We start from the raw sequence: 25,803 nt of genomic DNA, 5'->3' as shown, positions 1-25,803 counted from the left end.
GTGTTAGTACTAATTATAGTAGCAGTAGTAGTAGTAGTTGAAGTATGAACAGTAAAAGTGGTGGTGGTAGTACCAGTAGTAATAGCAGAACTACTATAGTGCTGATGCTAGTGTATTAGAGGTAATAGCAGTGGTAGCACTAGCACTTGTGGCACTGATACTGTCATAGGAGTGGCACTCAGCTACTACCACCAAGCTACTACACCACAGTGTAGCTGGTGTGGAAGTTGTAGTAACAGAAGTAGTTTAATGGTGATAGCAAGAGGTAGTAGTGGTAGATGCAGTAGCAGTGGTACTAACAGAAGTAGCAGTATTAGTGATAATAATAGCAGACGGAGTGGTAGTGGCAATTGTAGAAATAGCAGCAGCAGGAGTACTACTGGTATAGTAGTAGTAGTGGTGGTGGTAGTACTGGTAGTATATTTGTTTGTGTTGTGAATAACTTTTAGTCTTCACAGAAATGTTCTATTTAAATAGAGCCACCTGTTTTGTACCAAATTAAATATGTAAATATGCAGAACTGTGGCACAGTCATTTTTGTAGTGACACAGAAACAAACAACAGTGCCAGTGTAGTTGTCACTTTGACCACGTAGCCCTCACCTTTGTCCTTACAGACACAGTTCGGTGCAAATCCGGTGTCCTGTTTTTATCTGACACTTCAGAGTTTAGTAGAGCTGAAAACGCTCTGTGTGGTTAATGTCGTCTTGAGTCGAGTTTCAGCTTTCCTTTACGAAATGCCTCACGCTACCCACATTTCAGTTTTGCCTGTGAGCAAAACAAATCTGGCACAGCTTTGTTTTGCTTGTACATTGCTATAAGTGTGCAAAAAAGGTGGCAGCAGGTGTTAGACTGCAACAACCACAGCAGTAGTTTGTCTTGCTACTTCTTGCTAAGTATACCCTATAATGATATCAGTAGATATGTGTAAATGGAATAGCAATATTTTAAAACACTGTCTTAGCGTTGTCTTTGAAGAGCAGCACAAGGCGGACTGTCACCTTTTGACTTCCCTGTGCAGGAAGTCTTCCTTGCATCAATACTCAGAACTCGAGTGTTGTAACACAGGACGAACAAAACCACTAGAGATGGTGAAAGTTTTACAGCAAAGTCTGATTAGCTCTAGCACTGTTGTGATTCTATGCTTCTTTCTGTTGTAGACTGTCAATGTGCCATGTTTTTCTATTCATTCTTGACTTTGGAAACAGCATTTCACAAAGCAGTTTCATTGCAAGCTCCATTACAAGGACCATTTAGTGGCTGTTCTGGAGAATTTTAAAGGTCAGTCCTTTAGCCAGTACAAGAAAAATGAGCATCTTCACCTCCATGACAGCTGGGCAAACTCCACTTACCCAAGGAGGACTGTGTGGTACAATAGAAAGCTCCAGAACAGCTACTAAATGACCCTGATGAGATTTAGATTGAGCAGTAGTGGCATAAAAATAGCAGTAGTAGTAGTAGCAGCAGCAGTAGCAGTAGTGATAATACTACTAGTGATACGGGTAGTATTAATAGTAATACTAGCACTAGTGGTGGTGGTGCTGATAATGTAATGTAATTGTTTAAATCTGCTTTAAATTATTTTTTTTTTTTTTTTTTTTTTTTTTTTTTTTTAAGGAAGTGACGTGACGACTGTTACCTTACACTTCCTGGAGACGGTTGCTATAACAGTTTGTTGCCTCCTTCCCTTTAATTTGCTCAAACATTAACGATAACTTCTACAGCTACGGTGTCTAATGGTTTCCGAGAGTTTCTGACCGATGGCTTTTGTGTCGCACAGCCACAGAGATCCAAACGGAACTTACACCTTCTCAAGTCGGCCCAGACCCGTTGAGAACCGGTCCAAATACAGAGAGCCTCCGTCTGAACAGTATGTGCTAAACCTAAAACCTTTGTTAGCGTTAGCACTAATGTTGTTTTTGAAAGTGCTAACGTTGCTTCAGTATAAATAAAGACAGATACATCTCAATATCTACTCTTATAAACACTTGGCTACACTCGAACATAACCCATTTAAACAAGTGTAGGTAAAAACAATGAATACTCCAGTGGCTTTATTAGCAGGGTTAGGGTTAAAATTGCTGAGAATATCTCAAATTATCCAGCTAAAGTAACTAAGTACATTTACTCAAAACACTTTCCAGGTACTCATAATTTACTAGGGTACTGCCATTTTATGCTACTTCAAACTAAATTTTAGAGGGAAATGTTGCACTTTTTACTTCATTGTATTCATCTGTACATTGTACATAATTGATGATGAATAGAATTATACAATATATAATAATATAACTCTCTGAAAGGGACTGTTCTGCACGATGAGTTCTTTACTGTTTGAAAGCATTAGCTTGAACAGTTTACACTTTTATCTCTGCTTTTACTGGAAGAAATATTCTCAGTATTTCTTCCACAATTAGACAGAAAGTCCCTGAAAAATAGCTCAGTTACCTCCTTATTCAACTATCATACACATTATCTCTAACAAGCGTCAGGGTCAACTGATGATGAGCTGACTACATGCCTGCTCCGTGTATGTGTGTATGTGTATGTGTATGTGTGTGTGTTTTGTCTTGACAATACAGGACACACAGTAATTATGGAAACATTATGTATGACCGCCGTGTTGTCAGAGGAAACACTTACGCTCAACACATCATACCAACCGTAAGTATGAAACATTCATTTTGCTGTGCTTTATTGCTGATAGGTTTTCCCTCTTTTGGCCACTTAATCTTTTTCTTTTCATCCTCATCATGCACCATTGACAGACAGCTCAACCAGACCCTGCTGAAATACAAAGACAACAGGAGCTCAGGAGGAGAGCCATTGCTCGAAAACGGGCCAGAGAGGAGTTCAGACCTAAGACTCCTGAAGCCCTGCAGGGCAGAAAACACATTGATGTACAAACAGGTAAAGCATTTCTCTGACAGCTTTTACCACTGTGCTTTTAGAAACCACAAATATTTTTTAATGCTCTAAACTTTATTTTTAGATCTTTATCTCGAAGAACTGAGTGACATTATAGTGGCTACAGATATTGAATGCCAGACCGATGCTTTCCTGGACAAACCAGCGACCCCACTCTTCATACCTGCCAAATCTGGCAAAGATGTTGAAACACAGATAGAGGAGGGAGAGGTGGGTAATCCAAACATAGTAAATGGCATCAATGACTACTGGTTGCATTATGAGAAATGTAGTGTGTGTTTTTTGCTTTAAAATGAACCTACTGAAATTTGAAATTGAACTTATTTTTAAAAAAAATACCCAGTGCAACACCACTTACCACCAGTATCCTCTGCAGCTGTTTGACTTTGACATGGAGGTGCAGCCGGTGCTGGAGGTCCTGGTCGGTAAGACTATAGAGCAGTCTCTGGTGGAGGTGATGGAGGAGGAGGAGCTGGCCTCTCTGAGGGCCCAGCAGAGGGCCTTCGAAGAGCTCCGAAATAACGAGCTGGCGGAGGTGCATCGGCTGCAGGAGCAGGAGAGACGCCACACAGAGGAGAAAGTACGCAAATGGGCTGAACAGTATAAACCCAGTGGGCAATGATTTAGACATCTGAAACCAGGCTTGTTTTCCTTCTCTTTGAGGCTGTGTTGGTAAATGTCATATCAGGTGCACCAGTCAGAATTTTACTGTAAAGGTATAACTATCCGATGACAGTTGATAGGTTTGTGTGATTATGTTGCCAGGGTGACACCATTGTCAATCAAACCTGATCAAACTGTAACCTCACAGTTCCAGTGGCATAGATCAGTCATGTTTTTGCAGCATTTAACTTTTATAATTTATATCTAACTTAGCATTTTTATCTGACTTCAAATTTTTTACAGAAAAAAAATTTGGGTGCTTTAACTACATCACTATATGTAACTGCTTTTAGGAATACTGCGACAGTGTAATCTACTAAATTATCGGCTTTAAAATCTAAAATGTCTCTTTCTGTGGTGCTAAGTGCTTGTTGCTGCTGTGTTTTTGCACTGCCTTTCCTAGAAATCACTTATCAAGCAAACAGTGTGTCCACCACTTTGATGCCTCTTTAAGGCTCTTCTTTAACAGTTGTCTATCTGCACTAAGTCCTCAGTTCTTCTTATGATTATTCAATTTAATGCTATTTTTGCTATGTTTTTGTGTGCTACAGACTTTTTTTCAAAGAAGGACCCATTCAGACATCAAACATTTCAGACAGCAAATATAACATTTAATAAATGACATATACAATGAACTACCATAGTATCACATCAGAAGATTATGATGAAGATTGTGCTGAAAAGATACCTGTAAACTGTCTTAAAAAAGTTTCTTCTGATCTCAGGAGCGTAGAATTGCCCAGCAGAAGGAGGTGCTGAAGAAAGAAAAAGAGACTGCAGAGAAGATTGCTGCCCGGGCGTACACCCAGCAGTACTTGGCTGACCTCCTGCCTGCAGTCTTCACCTCGCTGAGAAGCCATGGCTACTTCTACGACCCCGTGGAGAAAGGTCAGCCTCGCTTTCTGACACACGAGGGCGTTGCTGCACTCCACTCTGCATTTCCATCAAATTAAAACCCTGATGTGATCTGTGACCAGAAATAGACAAGCTCATTCACACTGCATGAAAGTATTGATATGAGTGTTGAGCCTTTTATCATATTTGTGGTTCTGATTTCCAGATATTGAGACTAATTTCTTCCCATGGCTGATGGCTGAGGTTAACAACAGTTTGCAGAAGAGATACGCGGCAAGAGAGCTGCTGGACAGTAAGAGAATACACTTCAATACTTTAAATTAAGGCACTCCTGTGTTTAATATGAAAAAATATCTGATGTCTAAAGCTGTATTTTTGAATATTTGGTCCATCTTGTAGCACAAATCCAGTGCTGTTTGGCAACAAGATGTCCTAGCAGAACATAGTAATGGATAGAAAAACTGTGTGAGACAAAATCCAAGATATGGGTCTCCACAAAATCTAAACATCTGATCTTTGTTTTAAAAATACCTATTTTAAGATAAGTCCATGTGCAGCCTCGAAAGTTCCCTCCAAAATCCTAAATAAGTTGTGTAAATACAACTTTCTTCTAAGTTATTTGAAGGTAAATGACAGAAGCTGATGTTATTATCCCTGACAGCTACTGTAAAAAGTATTTCACAAGTCGTCCTCCAGGGGTCATCAGGTCATAGATATTGTTGGAGTACCATCTAGTGGTTCTTTGTAAACATTACAGAGGTGACTGTTGTCAGACACAAAGCAGATAGAGATTGAAACGTCTTCATCCCGTCTGTCTGTTTCAGCCATCATCCATGATGTCGCTCAGAAGAGACTGGAGAGGTTCAAGGAGCTGGAGACACCAGCAGCCAAATCTGACATGTAGCACAGAGACATTCACTGATTAAATGTTTCTCTGAGATTAGGCAGCGGCATGAATGTATTATTAAAAATAAAATTTCACTGACAAAAGCACCATGATTTATTTCTCTGATAACATAACACCAGTGTGTGTGTGTGTGTGTGTGTGTGTGTGTGTGTGTGTGTGAAGCTTTGCAGCAACAGTTTGTGTAAATTTTCCATTGAAGCTGACCTTTAAAGTTTCTTCAGTGTTTGAAAGAGTTATAATATGAAATGTCATGTTTCATATCCTGAGCCATTCATACAAAAAACAGAGCCCCCTTTTATTGTCTTACAGCGGTGTGAGATTGCAGTCATTACAAAAACAATAAAACTGGTATGAAAAAAAGAAAAGGGTTAGGAATACATGCAGTAAAGACATTCCATCTTGCTCCCAGTGTAAGATCTGGGATCCCAGCCTAGACACTTAGATTTTCCTGTTTTTTAAATGTGTCCTCATTTACCTCACGTTTGTGATAACCAGTCGTAACAGTCTTTTTTCTCTGCCAGGCATGCAGTATATTTGTTCATCTAACCACTTATCGGAGGAAAGTTCCTGCCTGTTAGAGCCAGGGTTTCAAAACACCAGCCAAAGAATATCGGACCAAAAAAAAAGTTTATCTTAAAAAAGATATCAGTCATGAAACAGGTGAGCAACTTTTTTTTTTAATCCCACTCTAAATATTTGACGGACCATTCAAAGTGGCTCCATGTGAATTCATCTATTTGCATCTGGCATTGCTCTTTAAACAGTTCATCCAGGTGCCGTAACAGGCAAATTCAAGAATGTTTTGCATTGCTTGGACATGCTGACTCCCTCTGCCTTTTCTTTTATCAACCCAAATGAAAAAAACAAAACAAAACAGGCTGGGGTTATTTAAGGTGATTTCTGTGTTATAATCTTCATTAGGGATATCTTTATATACTTCATCTGATAAATTATTAAAATGTTCTTGAGTGATTGTTTGGCCATGTATTTATTTTCAATTAAGCTCACAAATTGTTGTAGTTACGGGAGGGATTGTGATGATGATAATGGCCGTGATGATGAAGGGCAGTTAAGTAGAACAAGGTGTGTAACTTCACATCACTCTTTGGTTTCGTATTATGGTGAGAAGTAGGCCTAACCTCCGATATATACGGCACTATTTTAATCCCGTCACCTCATTGGTCGGCTCACCTATGACGCCTCCTCCTCTCGCTTGGCAGCACTTCCTTGGTTCAGTTCAGGGCGGGCGACGTTCACTTCCCCTGTGAAATACTGAGGGAAAAAAAAGTTTCTGCTGTGATGCAACTACTCTCAGGAGGAAAGGTGACACCTCAGTCTTTACACAGAGGACAGATGAGATTTAAATGTATTTATTCAGAGTCATAGAGCGTAACAGCTACTGCTCAAACAATTGTTTTCACGTTCATTTACTTTCCAATTTTACAATTAGATTTAAGGGTGTGATTAACAGACATGTTCGCTAATGTATATATTATTTACTTTAGGTAGAGGGATACATATATCTTGAACTCTGTGTTGTGTTGTTATATTTGTTTAATGTTATGGAATAGTCTAAAATTAAGGAGAAAAATAATAATAGATTTAAAAAAATTAAATCCCTAGATGAACTACACAATAACAAATGTGTTAAAATAAAAAAAGGCCTAATAAGCAGAGACGTGAATTAATGAGAAAATAAATAAATAATGGGATTATCCATTACACTGACATCTTATTTATTGTTAATTATAAAGGCAAAAATAGCATAAAAACAGAATTAACATTGATCTAAATGTCTAAACCATCACTGAAATCATTATTAATAAACATTAATACCGCTCATCCGTTGAGGATCGTGGGGGAACTAGGGGTACGGTCTATCACAAGGGCTGACATACAGAGATAGTTTATTTTGTTATATTTAAGAGGGAACAGTACACATGAATTCCTTGGGTCCGTCATGTAAATGTGTCAGATTTAGCCATCCAGACTAAACCTATCCTCTAATGGTGAGCTTATCATTTTCCATGCCAAGGGGCATAATTCTCTGCAAATAAACGATGAGCTTTTATCTCAAACATCTGCTGTTGTAAATTCAAAACTACAGAATTGCCCCGCTGAAGGTGGGGAAAGAACACCTTCAGTTAAAATGCCCCCTTACACAATAATTCAACCACCTTTGGTTCCATCCGGGGGCTGTCCCCTGCAGGTCCCCGGACCCTCGGTTGTGAACCCTCCAGCCTATCACCGGTGACAGCAGGAACAGGTTTCCAACAGTTGGATACATGCGGGAGCGCCATATTGCGCCTGGCTGAACAGAGGGAGGGGGAAGTCTGCGGCTGCAGGGAGCTTAGGATCGCGGTGCGACCATCATCCAACATCTCCAAACCTCGTCAGCTCCGGTAAGACTTTAAGACCACCCTGTGTGTTGTACGGACTGGAGCCTGACAGCCCAGCGAGCTCGGAGCTATGTAAACGAAAGAAAAATATACTTTAGGCACTTTTTCCGCGCACTTTCTGAAGCCCCGCACAAAGGAGACAAATCTCACAACAGGTGTCTGCGGGATTATAGTGAGGATGTGGCTGACTGCAGCACGGATGAAGCTCCTGCACAAAGAGCAACACTGTTACAGCCTGAGGTTGAATCCTTTAACTGTTTTACGATTTGTTTTATTATGAAATCTCTTCTCTCTGTCTGTGTCGCCTTAAGGAAAAAGGTGGAATTTCTCGTTTGCTGGGCTCTGAATCGTTTCCCTGTCGCCGTGGGTGTGTACTCATTTCACTCGTAACATAGACGCAACCTTACAAAGGGAATATTCACGGAAAATCATCACTTTATTCCATTTTTATTTACATTATAACAGCCTCTAAAGGTAACAGCGTGAATGGGCAGCTGTGTTGACTGTTGATGGTTACCTGTTGTTTCTGTCTCTAAAAGCGACTTTATTTAGCGATACAGGCAAATACTGTTGTAAATGGCTCCCGTTAATCCGAATTGGGGTGTTGGTTAATGGCAATAGAAAGAGTCAAAATAAGGCTAAAACAGAGAAGGGTGGGGACTTTAACTTTATCATTGCTAGTCCAGTGGGTGAGGCATTTTGAGTACCATATTTAACCTGCTTGGTGCCTGCATGATTCAACGGCGTCAAGGTAGAGTGAAAACACAGCATTTCCGGTGTTAGATTTCACAATAAAACCTCTTTAGGAACAACAGAATGGCTGGGCTGTAGTATATTCAATTAAAATGAGGGTAATACGCTATTTACAGACCTAGCCTTATTGAAGAACATGTTTGTCAAAGCTGTAGATAGTTTTAGGTCATAACACAACCATATTCTGACAGAGCACAGTTTACTCATCCTTTAATGGCCGCATGATGATACACCATGTCTATGTCTTTTGAATCTAGTTGAACACTTTTGGGATGTGGTATAGTGAGGTCTACAGTGTAAATGTGCAGCTGACAGATCTGTCTCATCTGTCATGTCAACATGGACCAGAATATCAAAGAAGTGTTTCCAACATTTTGTGGAGTCCATGCCATGAAGAATTGTAGGCTGGTGTGGGAGCAAAGCAAGGCCCCACCCAGTATTCAAAGAGTCTTCATAATAAAGAGCCAGGCTATATTTAGGTAAAATTGCACTACAGAAGTGCTTAAATAAACTTAATCGATGAAAAGATGAATAAATGTGACAGAAAAGATGAAAGAAAACAACTGATGGTGTGCTGTTGTCTCTAAGTACTTAAAGTATCAATTTTATGCATTGAGATAAATAAACTTTTTGTATTGAAACCTCTATATGGGACTTTTTGCAGGAAGTCCATTTATGGTTCCCATATTATTTTAAGGAAGCAGAAAGGAATATCATCATGACTTCGGTACAAGTTTGGCGAAATTGTGAAAACCTAAAAAAATCCTCAGTTGTCAGAATTGCCCGACTCGTGCTCTTATTTTGAAGGGCAGTCAGATTAAGTTCCTGTGTGGTGCAGGCTACCTGCCTTTGCTTGTTGGTTTTCTGGCGGTGATTCATCCCTGATGACTGTCGCCTTAGGAGTGTCGAGCTTCCCTCAGCGGGGTTTTAAGTGAGGCACAAGTGACTGAAACTCGTTTCTCCTCTTTCTCTCTTTTCAGAAAGACACGGTGAGAAGCAGCGGCCACACGGAGCACGGGTCTCTCTTCTTTGGAAACTGCGTTTTATTATTATTATTATTTAACAGCTCAACGCACAGAGCCAGGAAAAGGACAGAAAAATGCCCAAAGCGGTAAGAAGCGTTTGGTTTTATTGATATTTTCACTCTGTGCTTGTTGTGTCACTGCTTTTATCGGTTGTCAAGCTGAAGTGAATCATGACAGGAGTCGTCAATGGATGATTAGCTTCCTAAATTCACTGTAATCGCGTCTTTAAGAACCATTTCCCCCCCATTTATCCAATTTAGATTGATTCAAGAGGACTTTATCTGTTAAATATGTGGTACGGTGAATGGCAACGTTAACATACTCTCAGCATAATTATGTTAGAATATTTTATTTAGTGTAAACATGTCATTACTCAGTGAAAGCTTTGTCAGGCTTTGATTCAAAATGGATTTCTGAAAGTCTGAGAGGTGATTTTTTTTTTATTACATAAATCACTTGTTGGCAGTGGCAGACTGGATGTAATCAGTTCCTCATCTTTCAAGCTGAGTGATCACTGTGACACACCTGACATGCCCAGTTAATAAATGTTTTGTTTCTTTTAAAGTTTCAATGAACGGGCCATAAACAAAACACAAGCCTTTAAACTGTAGACTCGACCACAAACAGAGCAATGCTATTTTTTAAATATGTAATTATTTCCTTGAAACTGACAGTATCAGTAGGGTAGGATCTCTGTTGAAGGGGAATGCCACTCAAATCACATGCTCGTCTTATATCCTGGGGGTGTCACATATGTATCATCCACTTTGCTTCAAACAGGAACACAAACTGAGAGACTTAATGTCTTCAGACACATACAGATAAACAGTGATTCATTCATAAAGAGTTCAGTTCAGAGTGTGGGTGGACACAGTCACTTGATCTGTATGGTTCAAATCATTCTGCGCTGTACACTCTGGCAACATCATAAACAAGAGGAAGGGTGGAAAATCTCTTGTTTATATCCGTAGGAGTTAGTGATGAATACAGGGTTGCCTGTCAGTCACTGGAGGTTATTTTCAAGGCTGAAATTTGGGGTTGCTCTCTGACTTAATGTCAGGTTCCACATAATCAACTTGGAGACTTTGTAAAAACGTGAAACAGTACAGACTTTGAGATATCAGTGGCTTTTCATCTCCAATAAAACACAAAAAAAGGACGTCATGTGATGAAGTTGTCCTAAATATTTGAGCATTTTTCTCGCCTTCAATTACTCTCGACTCATCACGCCACACCCCAGCTATTACATACTGTACAGCTGCACATGGCGCAGGTCCCTCCCTCAGCTTACTCTTTGGAAATTTCTGGTAGGTGTATGACAGGCAGCGCATGTATATTTTAAAGTGTGAAGGAAAATATGATGGAAATGGGTAAGGCATATCGCCATTTTTTTCAGGACTGGAGCAAACTTTTTGTCCTCCTCTGCTCCTTACTTAAAAAATGAAACAGGATAGAAAATCCAGAGATGCCTGAAATGTAAAGTTTGATAAGTAACACATTTAAAATAGGGAATGATTTTAGTTAAAACCAGGTTTAGAAGCTGCAGCCAGATCATGACAGAGACACATTGCTGCTGAGCAGAGTGCTGTGTGGTGATGACAATGACTACAGCCACGGTGACCGTCATAAAGTGTGTTGTCGGTTTGTTTAGAGTAGCCTCAGGGTTGTCATGAGCGTCGCCGTGGAAATGACATCATAACCGTCTGATAGCAGCTGCCCAGTTGCCACAAAACAGCCTTTTTAGACGATAATGTCGGACTGTTTTCTTTTCCATGATACCAAGAGCTCGTGAGCCGTAAGTTTTCATTTTGTCCTTCTGGTTTCCAGACTGTTCGGAATGAGGCCTCATGACTGGCCCCCAGTTTTTACAACATGGCATGAAAGATATCAATAGGACACTAAGTCTGTTTTAATGAAGCCATTCCTCTGATGCTGTTTGCTCCAGAAAGCTTCCTGCTCTCAAATTAATCTCACTCTCTTTCTGTGAGATGTGTAAATAAGGGTTTATGTTTTGACTTGAGTGAAAAGTGTGAAATTATATTGGAAGTGTGTCAGCAGCTGAAGCATATATTACTTGCAGGCAAGACAGGGGCTGAGAGGGTGCCAGGAAACAACACCCAACCTACGACCTGTTGGTTTTAGGGCAACTAACTAACTAACTAACTATTGCTATGTCCATTATCTTTAAAAATAGGGGAAAATGGCATTTCACAACGTCTTCAAGCCCACAGTGATTCCTTCAGTTTGCTTGTTTTGTCTGGCCAACAATTCAATATACAAATATGGAAAAAGAACTGAAAGACTTAATGCTTTTCAGTCACATTTGTGAAGGAAAAGCAGCAAATTCCCACATTAGAGAAGCTTGAACAATGACCAAAAGATTAATCGACTACCAAAACAATCATTGCAGCTCTGGTTTAATTCACCACAGATTTGTACAGTGTCAGGTTAAAGCATAATATATAAGTAAAATCGAGCTAATCGAGCTATCTGTATTCATCTCGTTTTTGTGCTGAAACACCCACTGCCACCTCAGGAGACTCAGTTAGCTTGTACTGACAGTATCGTGGTAATGTTGAGTTTGGATGTCAGCTGACATTTTTAATCGTACATTACATTGTAACGTCAAGGAAACAAGTAAAGGGACAAAACAGGGTTTCCACAGTCATAGAAACTCAAAAAATGTGAAGAATCAAAAAAAAAAAAAAGACAACTAAAGTTTCATCCTCATCCCACGTCTTCCTCCCTTCTCTCTTGACCTTTTCTGTCATTCTTGAATGTCAGCTCTTATCTAGTACACTGTAAAAAATGCCCCCCAAACAATCTTTACAGCAAACTATCGGTGTCATAACACGTGTACAGGTTGCCTTAAATTGGTCTCCTGCAACACAGTCATTAAATTTTAATGTGAAGTCATGGACAAGTGTTCCTAAAGTAAACCCTCAAAATCGAAGATCAAAGGATGAAAGTGCTAACTTGCATTAGATTTGATTCTGTCTGGCGCGGAAACCTACACGCAGTCTTAATTATTACAGTTCAGATCCTTGGCATGACATCAAACATTCCAGCACACTGTGTCTGGAAAGGAGAAACTCATTTTATCACAGAGGACCAAGATGCTCAGTGGCAGGCAGCAGGAGGTTGGACCAGATTTGAGGAGTAGTGAAAGCTCCTGTGCTAGTGACTCATGTTTCATCTGAATGACACATTGTCAGAAGTAAACGATAGTGCTCCTCAGCTCTCCCAGAATCCTGTTTCCGTTCAGGTCGCAGCCCCGTGACGCAAACCATGCAAGGCGTGGTCATAATAAACATGGATGGGTGTTTCCTTTTCATGTCCAGTCCTATTGTTACCATTTGTTTCTTTAAATAATTGATAACTCAATCATGTCTGGAACGCCCTCCTGCATCCTGATTGACGAATCCCAAAATGGTAACAAGTGCTTCAACTGTCATTCTTCGATTACATGTGTTTAATATTGACAGAGGCTGTGAAAAAACACAACATACGTCACTTTTTAAAGCCTTAATGAACGACACAAAGGGCCTTTTATCTAGATCCTTGTTGTGCTGCTGCTCTACACTCAAATTGTAGCAGTCATTTATGGCTATGTTGCTGCCAGGCCATTTTCAGTGGAGTGCCTATGGTGACTTCCTTTGCTAAAGACTCTTCTAAAGCCATGCAAACTATGCAGAGGGTTAAATATTGAATGGTCTTCACTAAGGAATGTGGTGCAACCTATTCACAGTTTAGACCACCTCGTTTCTTTAACTTGACCCAGAGAAGCTCCTTAACCTCACCATTTAAAAGGCTGAAAAATAGATAATTGGTTCACTGACACTTTAGGGACTGAAACTGGGAAATATTTGGCATTCTTTGAAAATGGCTGGATTGATTAATTTGCAGAATAGTACCCTTTCCTGTCGATCAGTCAATGAATCGTCTCAGCTCTGGCGTTAAGTTTAAATCTCTGTGGGCAGACTGTGGATGCTCTCATCTCATCTCTTTGTTTTCATCGACATAATGATTAATCGGGAAAGGATTAATTAATAATAAAAACCTCATTTCAGTCCTGTTTTTTTCATATTTAGACAGAGATTTTATATGAATGTGTTGGATATGCAGTAAATATCAGTTTTTGGTCAGTTTTTATTTTGATTGAAAGTGTTACTTACTCAGGGAGGAAGATGAGAGGGGAATGAGGAACATTTTCTCTCTTCGGGTTTGTGTTTTTATGTATCCTACTCCCTTAGCTAGAGCCAGCAGCTTGTTAGCTTATACCTTTGGACAGAGCCACCATGCTAGCTGCTTTCCCCTGTTTCCAGTCTTTAAGCTAAGCTAAGCTTACATCTTTTTAGCTCCATATTTATGGTACAGGCACGAGAGTGGTGTAAATCTACTCCTCTAACTCTCAGCAAGAAAAGAACTTTAAATGTTTTTCAGAGTAAGAGTTTTAGCTTGAAAGAGCTAAGAGGTCCTGCACATTGCTGATCACGTGACCTTCATTACAGTAATCTAGTTTTTCTGTTGCATTGCCTGCGTTACCATAGAGCTTGTGTTATTGTTTCTTGGTTACCAAAGCTTTGTACCCTCAACTGAGAGTGTGAAAATGTGTTTATGTGTCATCATAGCAGGTTAGACTTGAGATCCAAGGCTAAAATCACTGAGTCACTTGCTACAGTAACAGCTTGTGAAGCAGGGATTTATATGGTTAATATGAACGCCTGTACTTTCCTCTGACTAAAAGTTGCTCATTGTGGAACTCTGGGTCCTTGCCCGGTATATTTTTAGCAAATGTGTCATGTTTTCTTTACCTCTGTGAATGGCCTCAGTTTATTGTGAGTTACCGTTGAAGGGACGTCTCTTTGAGATCAGATATCACTCACTCAGTGGTTTCTGTTGGCTCGTCTACCTCTGCACATTCACATGTTCCATTCTCTGCCTGTTAGGGTGTGTTTTTTTTTTTCTTTTTTCTAGGCGCTCCATCTGTAACTGCTGTAAATATAGACCATGATGTTGAGAGAAGCATCCCAAACTGTTAAGAGCCACTGCTACCAATTTGCAAAATCACTTTTAAAGTTTTGTGGTTGTTTTTTGGCTCCACTGGGATATAGATGATGATAGCGAGGGACTGCTGGGGCACTGCAGCTGAAAGGGGAGCTTTGTTTTGCTGTGTAAAGTAAATGCAGTGTTCCCCCATCCACCCCTCCTTTCTCGCGTTCTAGCTGTGACTTGAGGCTGGTATAAGTTGCTCTGCTGGACGGTTGCTTCCAGAAGTTTTTAAATTGTATGCACATGTGGCATTGTGGTGGAGCTGCAAACCCCTCTGAGGCTCTTGAGTGTTTCATTATTTTGAATTTGTTTGTAAAGTAAAAGTTTGCTACACTGCAGATCCTTTAGAGTTTTTTAATCCCCAGTGAGTCAACTCCGCTAACCTTCAGACATATGGATGAAAAAAGGGGACATCCTTGAATATCCACTGTCTAGACTACTGTGTTCTTACAATGTCCTGGACAGAGCAGTGGTGAGGCGTTTTCCATCCAATGCTGTGATAGGATTTGGCTTCTATGCGGGATTTAAGCCTGCCAGTTAGTTGTTCAGCCCATGCAGCTTCATAAGAGTCAGTAGAACTCTGACTCACCAGGCCAGTTGTTGCTGCAGCCCAGACATCCCCCCTTCTTTTTTTTCTTTTTTTTTTTTTTTTGCAGTGGGCGTCATTGAATTTGTTGCTCACAATGGGCTGGAGTTGAAAGATGTCACTGGAGGGCTTTCTCTCTCTTTGCTCTGTGTCCAGTCACCTCTTTGTATCATTTTCACTGAGCATTAATAAGTTCAGTCAATAATCGCAGAGTCTGTGTCTGTGTCTTTTCCTAACCCCCCGCAAAAATACCAGAGACATTTGACATTAAACCCACAGAAAAGAGATTCAGTATGTGCGATACCTCAAAGCAGCTATTGTAAATATTTGTGCATTGTTGCATGGCCTTTGTGTGAAATTCAGTTGCTGTTTGCTCATTACAGACCGAACCCACGTTACAGAATATTGTTTCTTCTCCATTATGGGACACAGCTGACGTCAGTTCTCATTATTCTGTGTAGCTAACCAGTCATGCTATTTGTAATGGTTCTGAAATTGTGCATTAATCACTGGGGTGGATCCCTGTAAGTGGACATTAAATTCTCTGCCCATAAGGCAGGTTTCAGTAAGATGGACCGCCTCTTTCTGTATGCACAGGTCACTCGGATCAATCATTAAACAGAGAACTGAAAGACGTGCCTTTTTTCTGTGAATGGGGAGCAAGTGACTGTAGTAGCTGCCTTATTCAGTCCTCCTCCCTTCAGCTAATCCATCCAGAATAACACGTGGAAGTACTGCTTGATATGTCTCTTATTTTGTTGACAGGCCAATGAATTATGTCCTTTATATTCAATCCACGGCTTCATTTTCTATCCAGAACCACCGGAGATTTTGAGTTCTCTTCAATCAGCACGTCTGTCTCTGAGAAAGCAGAGATAAACACAGAGCCCCGTGTGTTTACTCTGCAAATACCCCCCCCACACACACACACGGACACACCAAAGCAGTGCTCTGCAGCACCACGTGTTGGTCCTTACCTATGAAAACCTCCCTGTTGCTTCTAGGTCAGTTTTTGAACTCCTCCTCTGTTTTCTCTTCTCTCCACAGGTCAACGTTCGCGTCACCACTATGGACGCTGAGCTGGAGTTTGCCATCCAGCCCAGCACCACCGGCAAGCAGCTGTTTGACCAGGTACAGTGGACGTCAGCTCTCCACTGACCTCCAGCATCAGATTATATGTCACCACTGTCACTTATAATAGAAGGATGGATGAATAAAGTCGCTTTTATGGAGAAAATCAATACAAATCAGCCAGTCAGTGGTCTTGATGTGGTACTAATTAAAGCAAATATACAACATACACAAGTTTGAAAGCAGCAAATTGTGATTTTATGGACGTTATGGCAATGGAAAATTCTACAATACACTTTGCTTTTTGTACAGAATAAACGTGTTAATGAGTGAGTTTATAGGTGCCGGTAAGTGGATATTGTTACCTTCAGATTGAGCCATTACTACCAACTGCTATAGCCGTCGTCATCATGTCTGTTAACTGGATTGACGTCACTGAGAAAGCTCTGTGATGGGAGAAAGTGACTGCCCTCATTATCCATCCGTCCAAAGCTCTTTCCATCCATTACATCCAGGTCTGAAAAGTTATCTCCTACAGACGAGATTACAGGAGCTTTGGGCCTCCACGGTCCTTATCAGTCTCTGTCTTCCTGGTGAGGTTCAGAGAGGTTAATGGTTTCTTGTGGTGAAAAATGTCAGCTTAACATAAGTGATAGTGAACACATAGAACTTGAGGTATTAGCTCTTGAAGTAATTATTAATGCATTAGTTTTGAATGAAGTGTGTGAGGAAGTTGCAGAGTGATGGGTGTGGCTGCAATAAAGAAAACATTAACATTTTCCTTTTGTGCTTGTTGCACTCTAGGAAACTTTTTTTATCATCATTTATTTTCAGGAGATATTATTAATGATAGATTACTATTTTTGCAAGTGATTCCCTTGTCCTTGATGTTGTCTAGTGCCATTCTAGGAGATCTCACTCACATTTTCCTATTACATCCTATTATATATACTCATTTAGACAAAAAAGCATGTTGTCTTGTTTAAAGCTAAATAATAATTTTGGAACAGACTTTTATTTTTGTAAATGAACGCTGCTCTCATTTGACCTTAAATTATTTGTTCTTAGCTCTTACATCAGGTGTGTATTCAGTTTTGAAGTTTATTAATGTTTGCCCATCACAGCAGATGTGGTTAGGCAATAACTAGAAGTATGTCGCGAGATATTTTATCATTAACCCTTGCAGTTCCCACTATTGGTCACTTGCAGTGTTGTTAAGTGAGCAGTTTTCTTGTACTTTGCCCTGTTTCTCTTGTTGTACAGTGCTAATGTGAAGCTCAGTACTTGATATCCAAATGTAGACGACATGTCATTAGCGTGAGCTCATTTGAGGCTGGATGACAGCATCGGGGGAGGAAACACATTGTTTTAGCCACTTCCTGTATAACTCGTTTTTCAATAGCAAGTGTAGCCGACTGTGTGTGTTGTGGCTACATGTCAGGGGATTCACCCTTCTGTCAGCAGCGCTGTGTGGAACACTACAAAAGTAAAAAAATAGATCTGAATACAATGATGTTTAGCACAATATCCCTAAAAGTTAGATTCAGATGTTGGTATATTCTGTGTGATTTTGATGGGTAGTTTTGAACAGCTGAACAGCAGCAGCACTCCTGTTTTAACACTTTTAATATGGACTTTTAATATTAATAAGTTCTGTTCACCTTTGACATCTCTCTATTTATAGGTGTTGGTGAATTTCCCTGCCTACTTGTTAGAGTGGCTCTCAGTGGGGTGTGCCACAGATAATCACTCACTCCCTGTGATAGTGGCGAGACACTACAGTGCTCTATCTTAGCACAAAGATGCAGCTTGCTAATCCGAGCATGGGAAACTGCCTACGAAGCTTCACACCTTCTCTGAGGTCCGAGCGGTGCTGGCTACAGATTCATTCTGATGATGTTTAGCCTGTATCCCTGAGGCCCCGTCGGCAGCCTGATTTCATTTTTAAACAGGGTTGCCTCTGCAATAATCGGCTGCAAAGACACATAGTCACAGTGCGTTTGACTGATTCTGTGGAAATGCTGAGTAACAGCAGTGAGCTCACTCTCACAGCGAGTGTGAGGCCTGGTGTGGCCCGTGTGGTCAGCGCTGATCATAGGCTTAGTCCCTGTCTTGCCGTTCTTAAAGAGAAACGCCTGCCACTCCCCTCCACACCCTGGTACAGTTTCACCTCCACATGACTGCTGCTCTTTTCATTTTGCCCTTAGCCACAATTAGGAAAATCACAGCCATTGTGGTTTACAATAGATGTAGTGGCTAGTTACAGCTGTCGTCAGCCGTCGTAACCAATCTTGTATATTAATCCAGCTTTCAGTTTCAGCTTTACCTATTGAGAAGTTGTTTGGATTGGTTGGAAGCCGGAGGAAGGTTGATGTTAATCAGCTGCGAACATGGCAACATTTTAAAAAGTTCCAAGTATGTCTTCTTGAACTGAATCCAAATAATCTGTCTGACAGGTGTCAGGAGCAAAAAACTAGTTCACTTAGACACCCAACCCACATGTCAAAGCCACATAAAAAAAATGTCTGCAAAGCTGTTTCAAGTCGAGAGAGAGAACATGCTGCGTGATGGCTTTCCTGGTTAGCTGTAGTATTTTACCTATACTATTCTTAGATATTAAACCACAACATACTGGCTTTGTAACACTCCCTTTACTGTTCACTTCAGTCACAATGAATGTGTGGTCTGACAGTAATAGACCAGTTTCCTTTGGGCCAGTACCCCCCTCCCCACTCCTCCACCTCAATACACACTCCTTCATCTTTGTGCTGGTAGGTCCCTATTTGGGGCCCGACTGGGTGAACCCCTCCCTTCCCCTCCTCCTCTTCCTCCTCCTCCTCCTTTTCTGCCGCTGCCGGAGGACTCCTCGTTATTCAGCTCAGAGGATGCAGTCAGTAATGCTGTTTCAGCCCCAGTGGCATTCCTCTCACTCACCGCAGGGCCCGAGCTCCCCCTCAAACCGAGACGTGAAACTTTCACTCTCTGACGGACGACCGTGAGGCGAGGACTCCAGTCATGCTGACATGACTTTTGCTCCTTTGACCAGTGACTAAGAATCTGTGGAGGTTTAGCCTCTTTGTCCCAACTGCAAATGTTTCACCAGGTTTACAGTTTTTAAATCATTGCCAGAATAAAGTAGACTTGTGCTTCTGATTATAACAGCCCATAAAAAAGCTGCTCTCAAGGAGTTTGGCCTCTGGATTTGATATATTTGCATGGATTTATGTTATCCAAGGTATTAGTTGGTCTTGAAAAGTCTTAAAAAGGATTGAATTTGGTTTCCAAAAAAGCCCTGACATGCTTATCAAACAGATATTAGATTGTCTTCTGAGTGGTATTAAAAAGGTCTTACAAAGTCTTAAATTTATCTTGGTGAACCCTGAAAAAACTAAGTTTTGCATGGGAGTGTTCTGTTTTTAGTAATCTTACTTAGAATGAATATCTGGGGTGTTAATAGCTCTTGACGTACATTGGAGCAAACTAGCAAGCCATTAAAGTCGAGGCAGCCTGCCAAACCAGCCTGCTGTGATGTCAGTTTACTGAACCTGCGTCCTCTGATTCAGATTTAATCCTTCTCTAATGAACTGTATTATTTCCTGTATCCTTTGCCAGCAGGTACTCATAACATGCACAGCTTTTTATTGAAGGTAGTTTATGTATTCAAGTGAAGTACAGTGTTGTTGAGGGGTGGTAAGCTTTCCCAAGAAAATGGTTTCCTCTCCTACAGTGCCAACGTCGTGCCAAGCCCTTCTACAGAAGCTTATCCCCTGAGAAAAACAATCGTTCATTTAGGTATCTCTGTGGTAACCCACTCTGTCTCTCTGCCTCTCACTCTGCAGACCCCAAAGCCAAAACCTTCATGAAAGGGCTGATTGTTTTCAGAACCCTTATGAGTTTCATTACAGGTGAGATGCAGCCTGAAGTGCTCTCTCATTTCAGGCTCCATTCTAGCACTTGTTGTCGTCGCTGCTCTAAATACAATCCATCAGGAAAGCCATTCAGCGTTACTCCCACAGGTCAGCCTGCTCTGTATTTTGTGTCGGGCCGCTAAGAGAGAGGGGGAGTTCGATTTTAATTTTAACCTTGGCTGGAGCTTATCATTGGGAATGGGCTTGGCCAGAGTGCCAGCGTGTTGACTCACAGTTTACTCAGGCGACTTAGCACCTCACCTGGTAACTGGGTGGGGAATTTGGCAGGGATGCATTCAAAAAGGGCCCGGCACAGAGATTGTCGGACTTAATGACACACATGCACACACACACACATACAACAACAAAAAAAAAAACATGGATTCCTACACGGTGCTGGTGGAAAATTGCTCTTGCCTCTCTGAAGGCCATAAAGAGCCTCTAGTCGTTGAGGTTTCTTTCAGAAGCCAGTGGAAAATGGCAGCTTCTCCTGCAGTGCAAGTGATTATTCCAGATCTATAACTGGGTTTTCACTTTCTGCCCCAGCTACACAGGCAAAAACTGGTTGAAAAAAAAAAAAATTCTTAAAGTTGCTGATCTGAAGACATTCTTCTAAGGTTGGACCTGAAGTGTTTCCAGTGCGGTTGAAATTAAAACTGTGTGTAATCTGCCTTTTAGACATTCTTAATAATAATTATAATAATTATAATGATGATGAGGAGTTCTGGTCATTGCACTTTTGCCAGAAAGTAACTGGCGTCCTCGCTCCAGCCTTCTCAGTCTGTTGCTGGACTTGGGGACAGGATGCGAGTCATTCAGCATGGCCTCATTGTACAGTATCACTCCTCCTCACTGGTCGAACAATAAGACCACTTTGTTTAAGACCTGATTAGCAAGATGTTACTGGAAAATCTAGGAATAGCTCAGAATGAAATATGATTACATAGTTGTAGTTTTGTTATAAATATGTTGGCCTCCTGACCTGATGAAGCTTCAAACTTCATCAAAACCTTCAGTCTCACATAGCTGCAATTTACATTAATGGTGTAGGTGCTGATTAGAGCTGACACCCTTTCTTTGTCCAGTGTGAGAGAAAACCAAATGTAATTGGGTTCAGGGGTTCTGTTCAGACAAAACAAGCAATTTGAAGACCCTAGTTTTGGAAATTGTGACTGATTAATCAAGAAAATGAGCAGAATCATTGTTAACGAAAAAGGTTGTTAGTAGGAGCCCTAGCACCAATCTCAAGAGCTGTATTCTGAAATATTCCAGGACTACAAAGATCATTTGAGTCTAATTGACTGTGTCCAGAGTCGATCATCTTTAGCTGAACTGCTGCTGACATCAAACATGAAGTGTTTTAAAAGTGCACTTTCTTTATCTTGGCAGTAGTTGACTGCAGTTTGTATCATTACCATGTCAAGTCCATACTCGGGCCTGGGAATGTGTAACACTATAAGCGCTGCCCACCAGATTAGTCTGGTACCTGAGTATGTCACCTTAAGGTTAGATTCTTCAGGGTTGCCAGCGTCTGTGAAAGCTTCAAAGCCCTTTTTCATAGCTCCTGCTGGAATAAAACCATCAGTGATTCATTTACATTTATTGGAAAATTACCTCATTGATTTTTGAGGTGTGAAGGAGGCATGGTTTCTCTCTGTTGACAACTGCGGTTACATCATCATCTCATAACCTGTTTCCCTGGAAGAGCAGGCTGTGAATTCTTGAGAGAAGTGTAATGTATACTCAAATTTAGTCCGAATCCTGCATCCTTCTTAAATTTATATCAAACCACTCGCACTTCAACCTAATCAGCAAGTGTCAGCCATGACAAATTCTTTTTTTTTTTCTCATTACAAAGTTCTTGCCCCCAGTCTAAAAAGAAATTAATGGAAAATCACAAAGCTATTATTCACATTTGTATCCAAGTGATGTGGAAGACTGATGCTAAAGCTTTTACCCAGTCTGATCATTTAATCATTGTAGTCTTTTTTCAAACAAAAATAGTGAAACAATGCGTCAATGTCTCAGCTTACAGCTTCTCAAATGTGAGGATTTGCAGCCTCTCATTGTCATATATCATAGTAAACTGAATATGATGATTAGAAAAAAATAAGACATTTAAAGACGTCACCTTGGGCTCCTGGAAGTTGTGATTGGCATTTTTTTCACTGCTTCTTAGACCAGACAATTAATGGATTCATCAAAAAACTAAACTGTAGATTAAGTGGCAAGGAAAATAATCTTTTGTTGCCTTTTCTCTGCACAGGTAGTGAAAACCATCGGCTTACGTGAGGTCTGGTACTTTGGGCTTCAGTATATGGACGGCAAAGGTTACTACACGTGGCTGAAACTGGACAAAAAGGTAAGATCCAGCTGAAACAGTGTTTTTTTTGTTGCTGTTTGATTATATCTCTTAATGATCCTCCTACCTTTTAAATCTTTTATAATTGTAGATAGTGTTAAAAATGACACATGATGTTATTTATACTCATTATATTATTTAACTGTTACTCAGCAGTATAAATGGGTTTTCAAAGTTACTGATGTAATTTATCCCTTTTTAAATGGAGTGCAATTCCTCTGTCATTACATATCATGATGCCTACTACCTACAACCCTCCATAGTAATTTCCTTAAGTGTATCAACTATGTCTCAACTATCCAGCTTTTGCAACACCTCTCCCTATGGAGCACTATGGAGCAATAGAGAAAGAATGCATTCTTTCGAGGGGACGATACAATCAGAGCTCCAATGTTTGCCCTTCAGTCAATCAGTAGCCACCATATTACAGTATATAAGCCATTCTGAGGTTCCACTTCAGACACGGCAGCTTTTGAATGCCTGTTCTGGTTTCTGTCTGTGATGGATGTTAGAGAAGTATATGTAATCAGCTGAACGTGGATTATTTGACAAGAGTGTGACCTCTTCCTGAACCATAACCGCTTCTGTTCCTCTGTGTTTTCCCTAAGTAAACACAAGTTACCTGGACTTCACTAACTGTTAGTCCTGAGTTATTTGTGGTCTAACTAGTAAAAATTGTGACATACAAAGTAAATCAGTCAGCGGAAGGAAGTCCTAAATAAGCAGGGTTCCAAATGTCCAAGGTTGTTTTGGTATCTCAGCTTCTATATGATCGACCAGCCCCTGCAGCTTTCTAGACCAGTCGGTTCTGCACATATTATCTCTTAAAGGGAAACTCCAGGTTTTGTATAAGTTGTACAAAGACTCCTGAGTTGTGGAGTTAGAAGCAGTAAAGTTATGAGACCTGTGTAGCTCTTCATGTCTGTATGAGGGCACGTAAACTGCTACTAGCCTTACACACCAAAATCTCCAACCAAACTGTCAGTGGTGGAGTTGCATTGTGGGTAATGTAAGCGATAGTTTTTGACGAGGAAGAAGAACATTTGGTATCTTTGGTTCTGGTGAATTAATCCCTTTTGTTTTTTGCTACTGTCAATTATGAGTCTGACAGTGTCATAGGAGTACAATGGTAAACAAATGGAGTACTTTTTGGAATGCACATATTATAATATTGCAGTATTAACTACAGACTGTAAAAAATATATGAATAGACTGAGAATGTCTCTATTTTCTGATTAAAGTCTAAAACTAATGTAGGAACCTGTGTGAATCTAACTATAGAAACGTCCAAATTGCCTCTTTGCATTTTATAATGATAAACAAGGGTCAGAGGGAGAGAGAAAAGGTAATGCTTGCCTCTGTCAGCAGCAGCAAACTGTACACTGTGTGCTGACACTGCGTTGTAGCTCATCAGGACAATGCAAAGCTCAAACTGGAATATTCCTGGTCGAGCACAGCCCCATTCTCTCCATCAAGACCGCTTGGTTCCTGTTTTGAAATTAGAGGAAGAGGAACATTGTGTAAACACGCACTGTACCCTGGAGTTATTAAAGTCTATTTCCATTACATGAGAATGGTAGATCCCCTTTTGGAAAGGGCAGGGCAACCATCAAACTGCAGAACTTGCTGTTTTCTTCTTGTAAACTATTGACAACCAGTAGTTGATCTTTAGTAGCCAATACTACAATACACAGGTTTAAAGAGAGGACAGTATTTATACTTTTTACTTCAGTTATTATATTTTACACCATCTGGACATTAAAGCAATATTTTTGGGAAATACAGTTTCAAGAGTTAGATGAGAGGATCGCTGCCACTGCCTGGGGAGAAAGGCTTAGTCTGGCTCTGTCCAGAGGGAACAGTTGCCAAACATCCATCTGAGACTTCACGAAGCTACTGCTCCTGGGCAAGAAATAGTCTGGCACATAACTCTCAGCAAGAAAGCAATAAAGCCTATTTCCCAAAATGTCTGCCTATCTATTTCTTTAATGTTCACACAACACAGCATGCGACTGAACTATGTTTCGATTCATCTCCAGGTGTCGTCCCAGGACGTAAAGAAGGAGAACCCGCTCCAGTTTAAGTTTCGGGCCAAATTCTTCCCGGAGGACGTGTCAGAGGAGCTGATCCAGGACATCACGCAGAAGCTCTTCTTCCTGCAGGTGAAGGAGAGCATCCTGAGCGACGAGGTCTACTGTCCACCAGAGACAGCCGTGCTGCTGGCCTCCTACTCAGTCCAGGCCAAGTTCGGAGACTACAACAAAGAAGTCCACCGGCCTGGATACCTGCTGTCTGAACGCCTTCTGCCACACAGGTTCAGGAAAATTAATCAGTCATTGATGTATTAAATCTAGATCAAAAGGCAAGGTGTTATGTAGTTGTTGTATAAGGTGGTAATTGAATAAGTATGAAAAGAACAGTGAGTACGTGTTCCACCACACAGAAAAATCATACCCGTCGGAAACAATAATCTGTATATGTTTGCCATCTATTCAAATGATCTCTCTTTGCCAGAAATAATAATTTGTTTGTGTCTGTCTTCCATTCAAATCATCTCCCTTTGCCATTGTATAAAGTTGCCAATTCAGTTTTTTAGGCACTCGATGGAAGCTCAATCATCATACCATAGCATTCAAAAGGGAGATCAAAGCCTTATTACATCATTCATTGTAGCACAGGCTACAAAGTGGAGTCATGTGTGCCAAGATATTGGCGTCACTCATTTGGTATTGTTGTGGCTGAAAGCAGGCCGTGCAACTTCAATGCACTTACTAACCATGTACAATTTAGAAAAATGTATACAGTATGGCTGTGTGTGTGTCAGAGTCTGGTATCAGCTCCATTCAGCCCCAGTCAAAGAAGTACTCCCCCCCCCCCACTGTGATGCATTGAGTCTGGAGTGTCTGCGCCTGCTTCCATACCTTCTAGAGGTTATTGCACCGTGTGTCTGTCTCGTAGTCGTCACCATCGCCAGCATTGCTGCTGATTTGCGCTGCACAAACTAAGAAATCCCTCAGAATAAAGAAGCCTAAACAATTCATTTGATGCACTTACGAGGACAGGTGTTGGTCTTTTTATTTAGACTGCCTGTCACCTTCAAATGACTGTCCATACATCAGCTAGCCCAACCTTGATACGCCATCATGCTAGCTCTCGGATGTGAGATGCTAATAAGATTATGATATTGTCTGCATTATTGTTATAGAAATTATTTGTGTGTGCGTGTGTGTAGATGTGTCTAAAACAGGCGCAAAAAAAACACAGACTCAAACAAATTCCAGTGCATTGCCAGTGG

The 25,803-nt window shown here is 40.7% G+C and overlaps 2 protein-coding genes across 2 annotated transcripts in view; both read left to right on the top strand.

Moving 5' to 3' along the window:
• Positions 1-1,626: 1,626 nt before the first annotated feature.
• Positions 1,627-5,438, top strand: rsph3 (radial spoke head 3). The gene is made up of 8 exons (XM_018694991.2): positions 1,627-1,869; positions 2,582-2,663; positions 2,768-2,909; positions 2,992-3,137; positions 3,304-3,507; positions 4,316-4,478; positions 4,651-4,737; positions 5,270-5,438. The coding sequence occupies exons 1-8, from the start codon at positions 1,760-1,762 to the stop codon at positions 5,347-5,349; spliced, it is 1,014 nt and encodes a 337-aa protein (XP_018550507.1). The 5' UTR covers positions 1,627-1,759; the 3' UTR covers positions 5,350-5,438.
• A 2,158-nt stretch (positions 5,439-7,596) lies between these two features.
• Positions 7,597-25,803, top strand: part of ezrb (ezrin b) — a 30,786-nt gene continuing 12,579 nt past the window's right edge. Inside the window, 5 exon segments of the mRNA XM_018694990.2 lie at positions 7,597-7,754; positions 9,485-9,615; positions 16,215-16,298; positions 22,413-22,508; positions 24,548-24,822. Coding sequence (XP_018550506.1) covers positions 9,604-9,615; positions 16,215-16,298; positions 22,413-22,508; positions 24,548-24,822 — 467 coding nt within the window. The 5' untranslated portion in view covers positions 7,597-7,754; positions 9,485-9,603.

The sequence above is a fragment of the Lates calcarifer genome, linkage group LG7_1, assembly GCF_001640805.2.
Source record: "Lates calcarifer isolate ASB-BC8 linkage group LG7_1, TLL_Latcal_v3, whole genome shotgun sequence".
NCBI classification, from domain to species: domain Eukaryota; kingdom Metazoa; phylum Chordata; class Actinopteri; family Centropomidae; genus Lates; species Lates calcarifer.
Note: the sequence above shows the minus strand (reverse complement) of the source record. Positions and strands in the feature narration are given on the sequence as shown.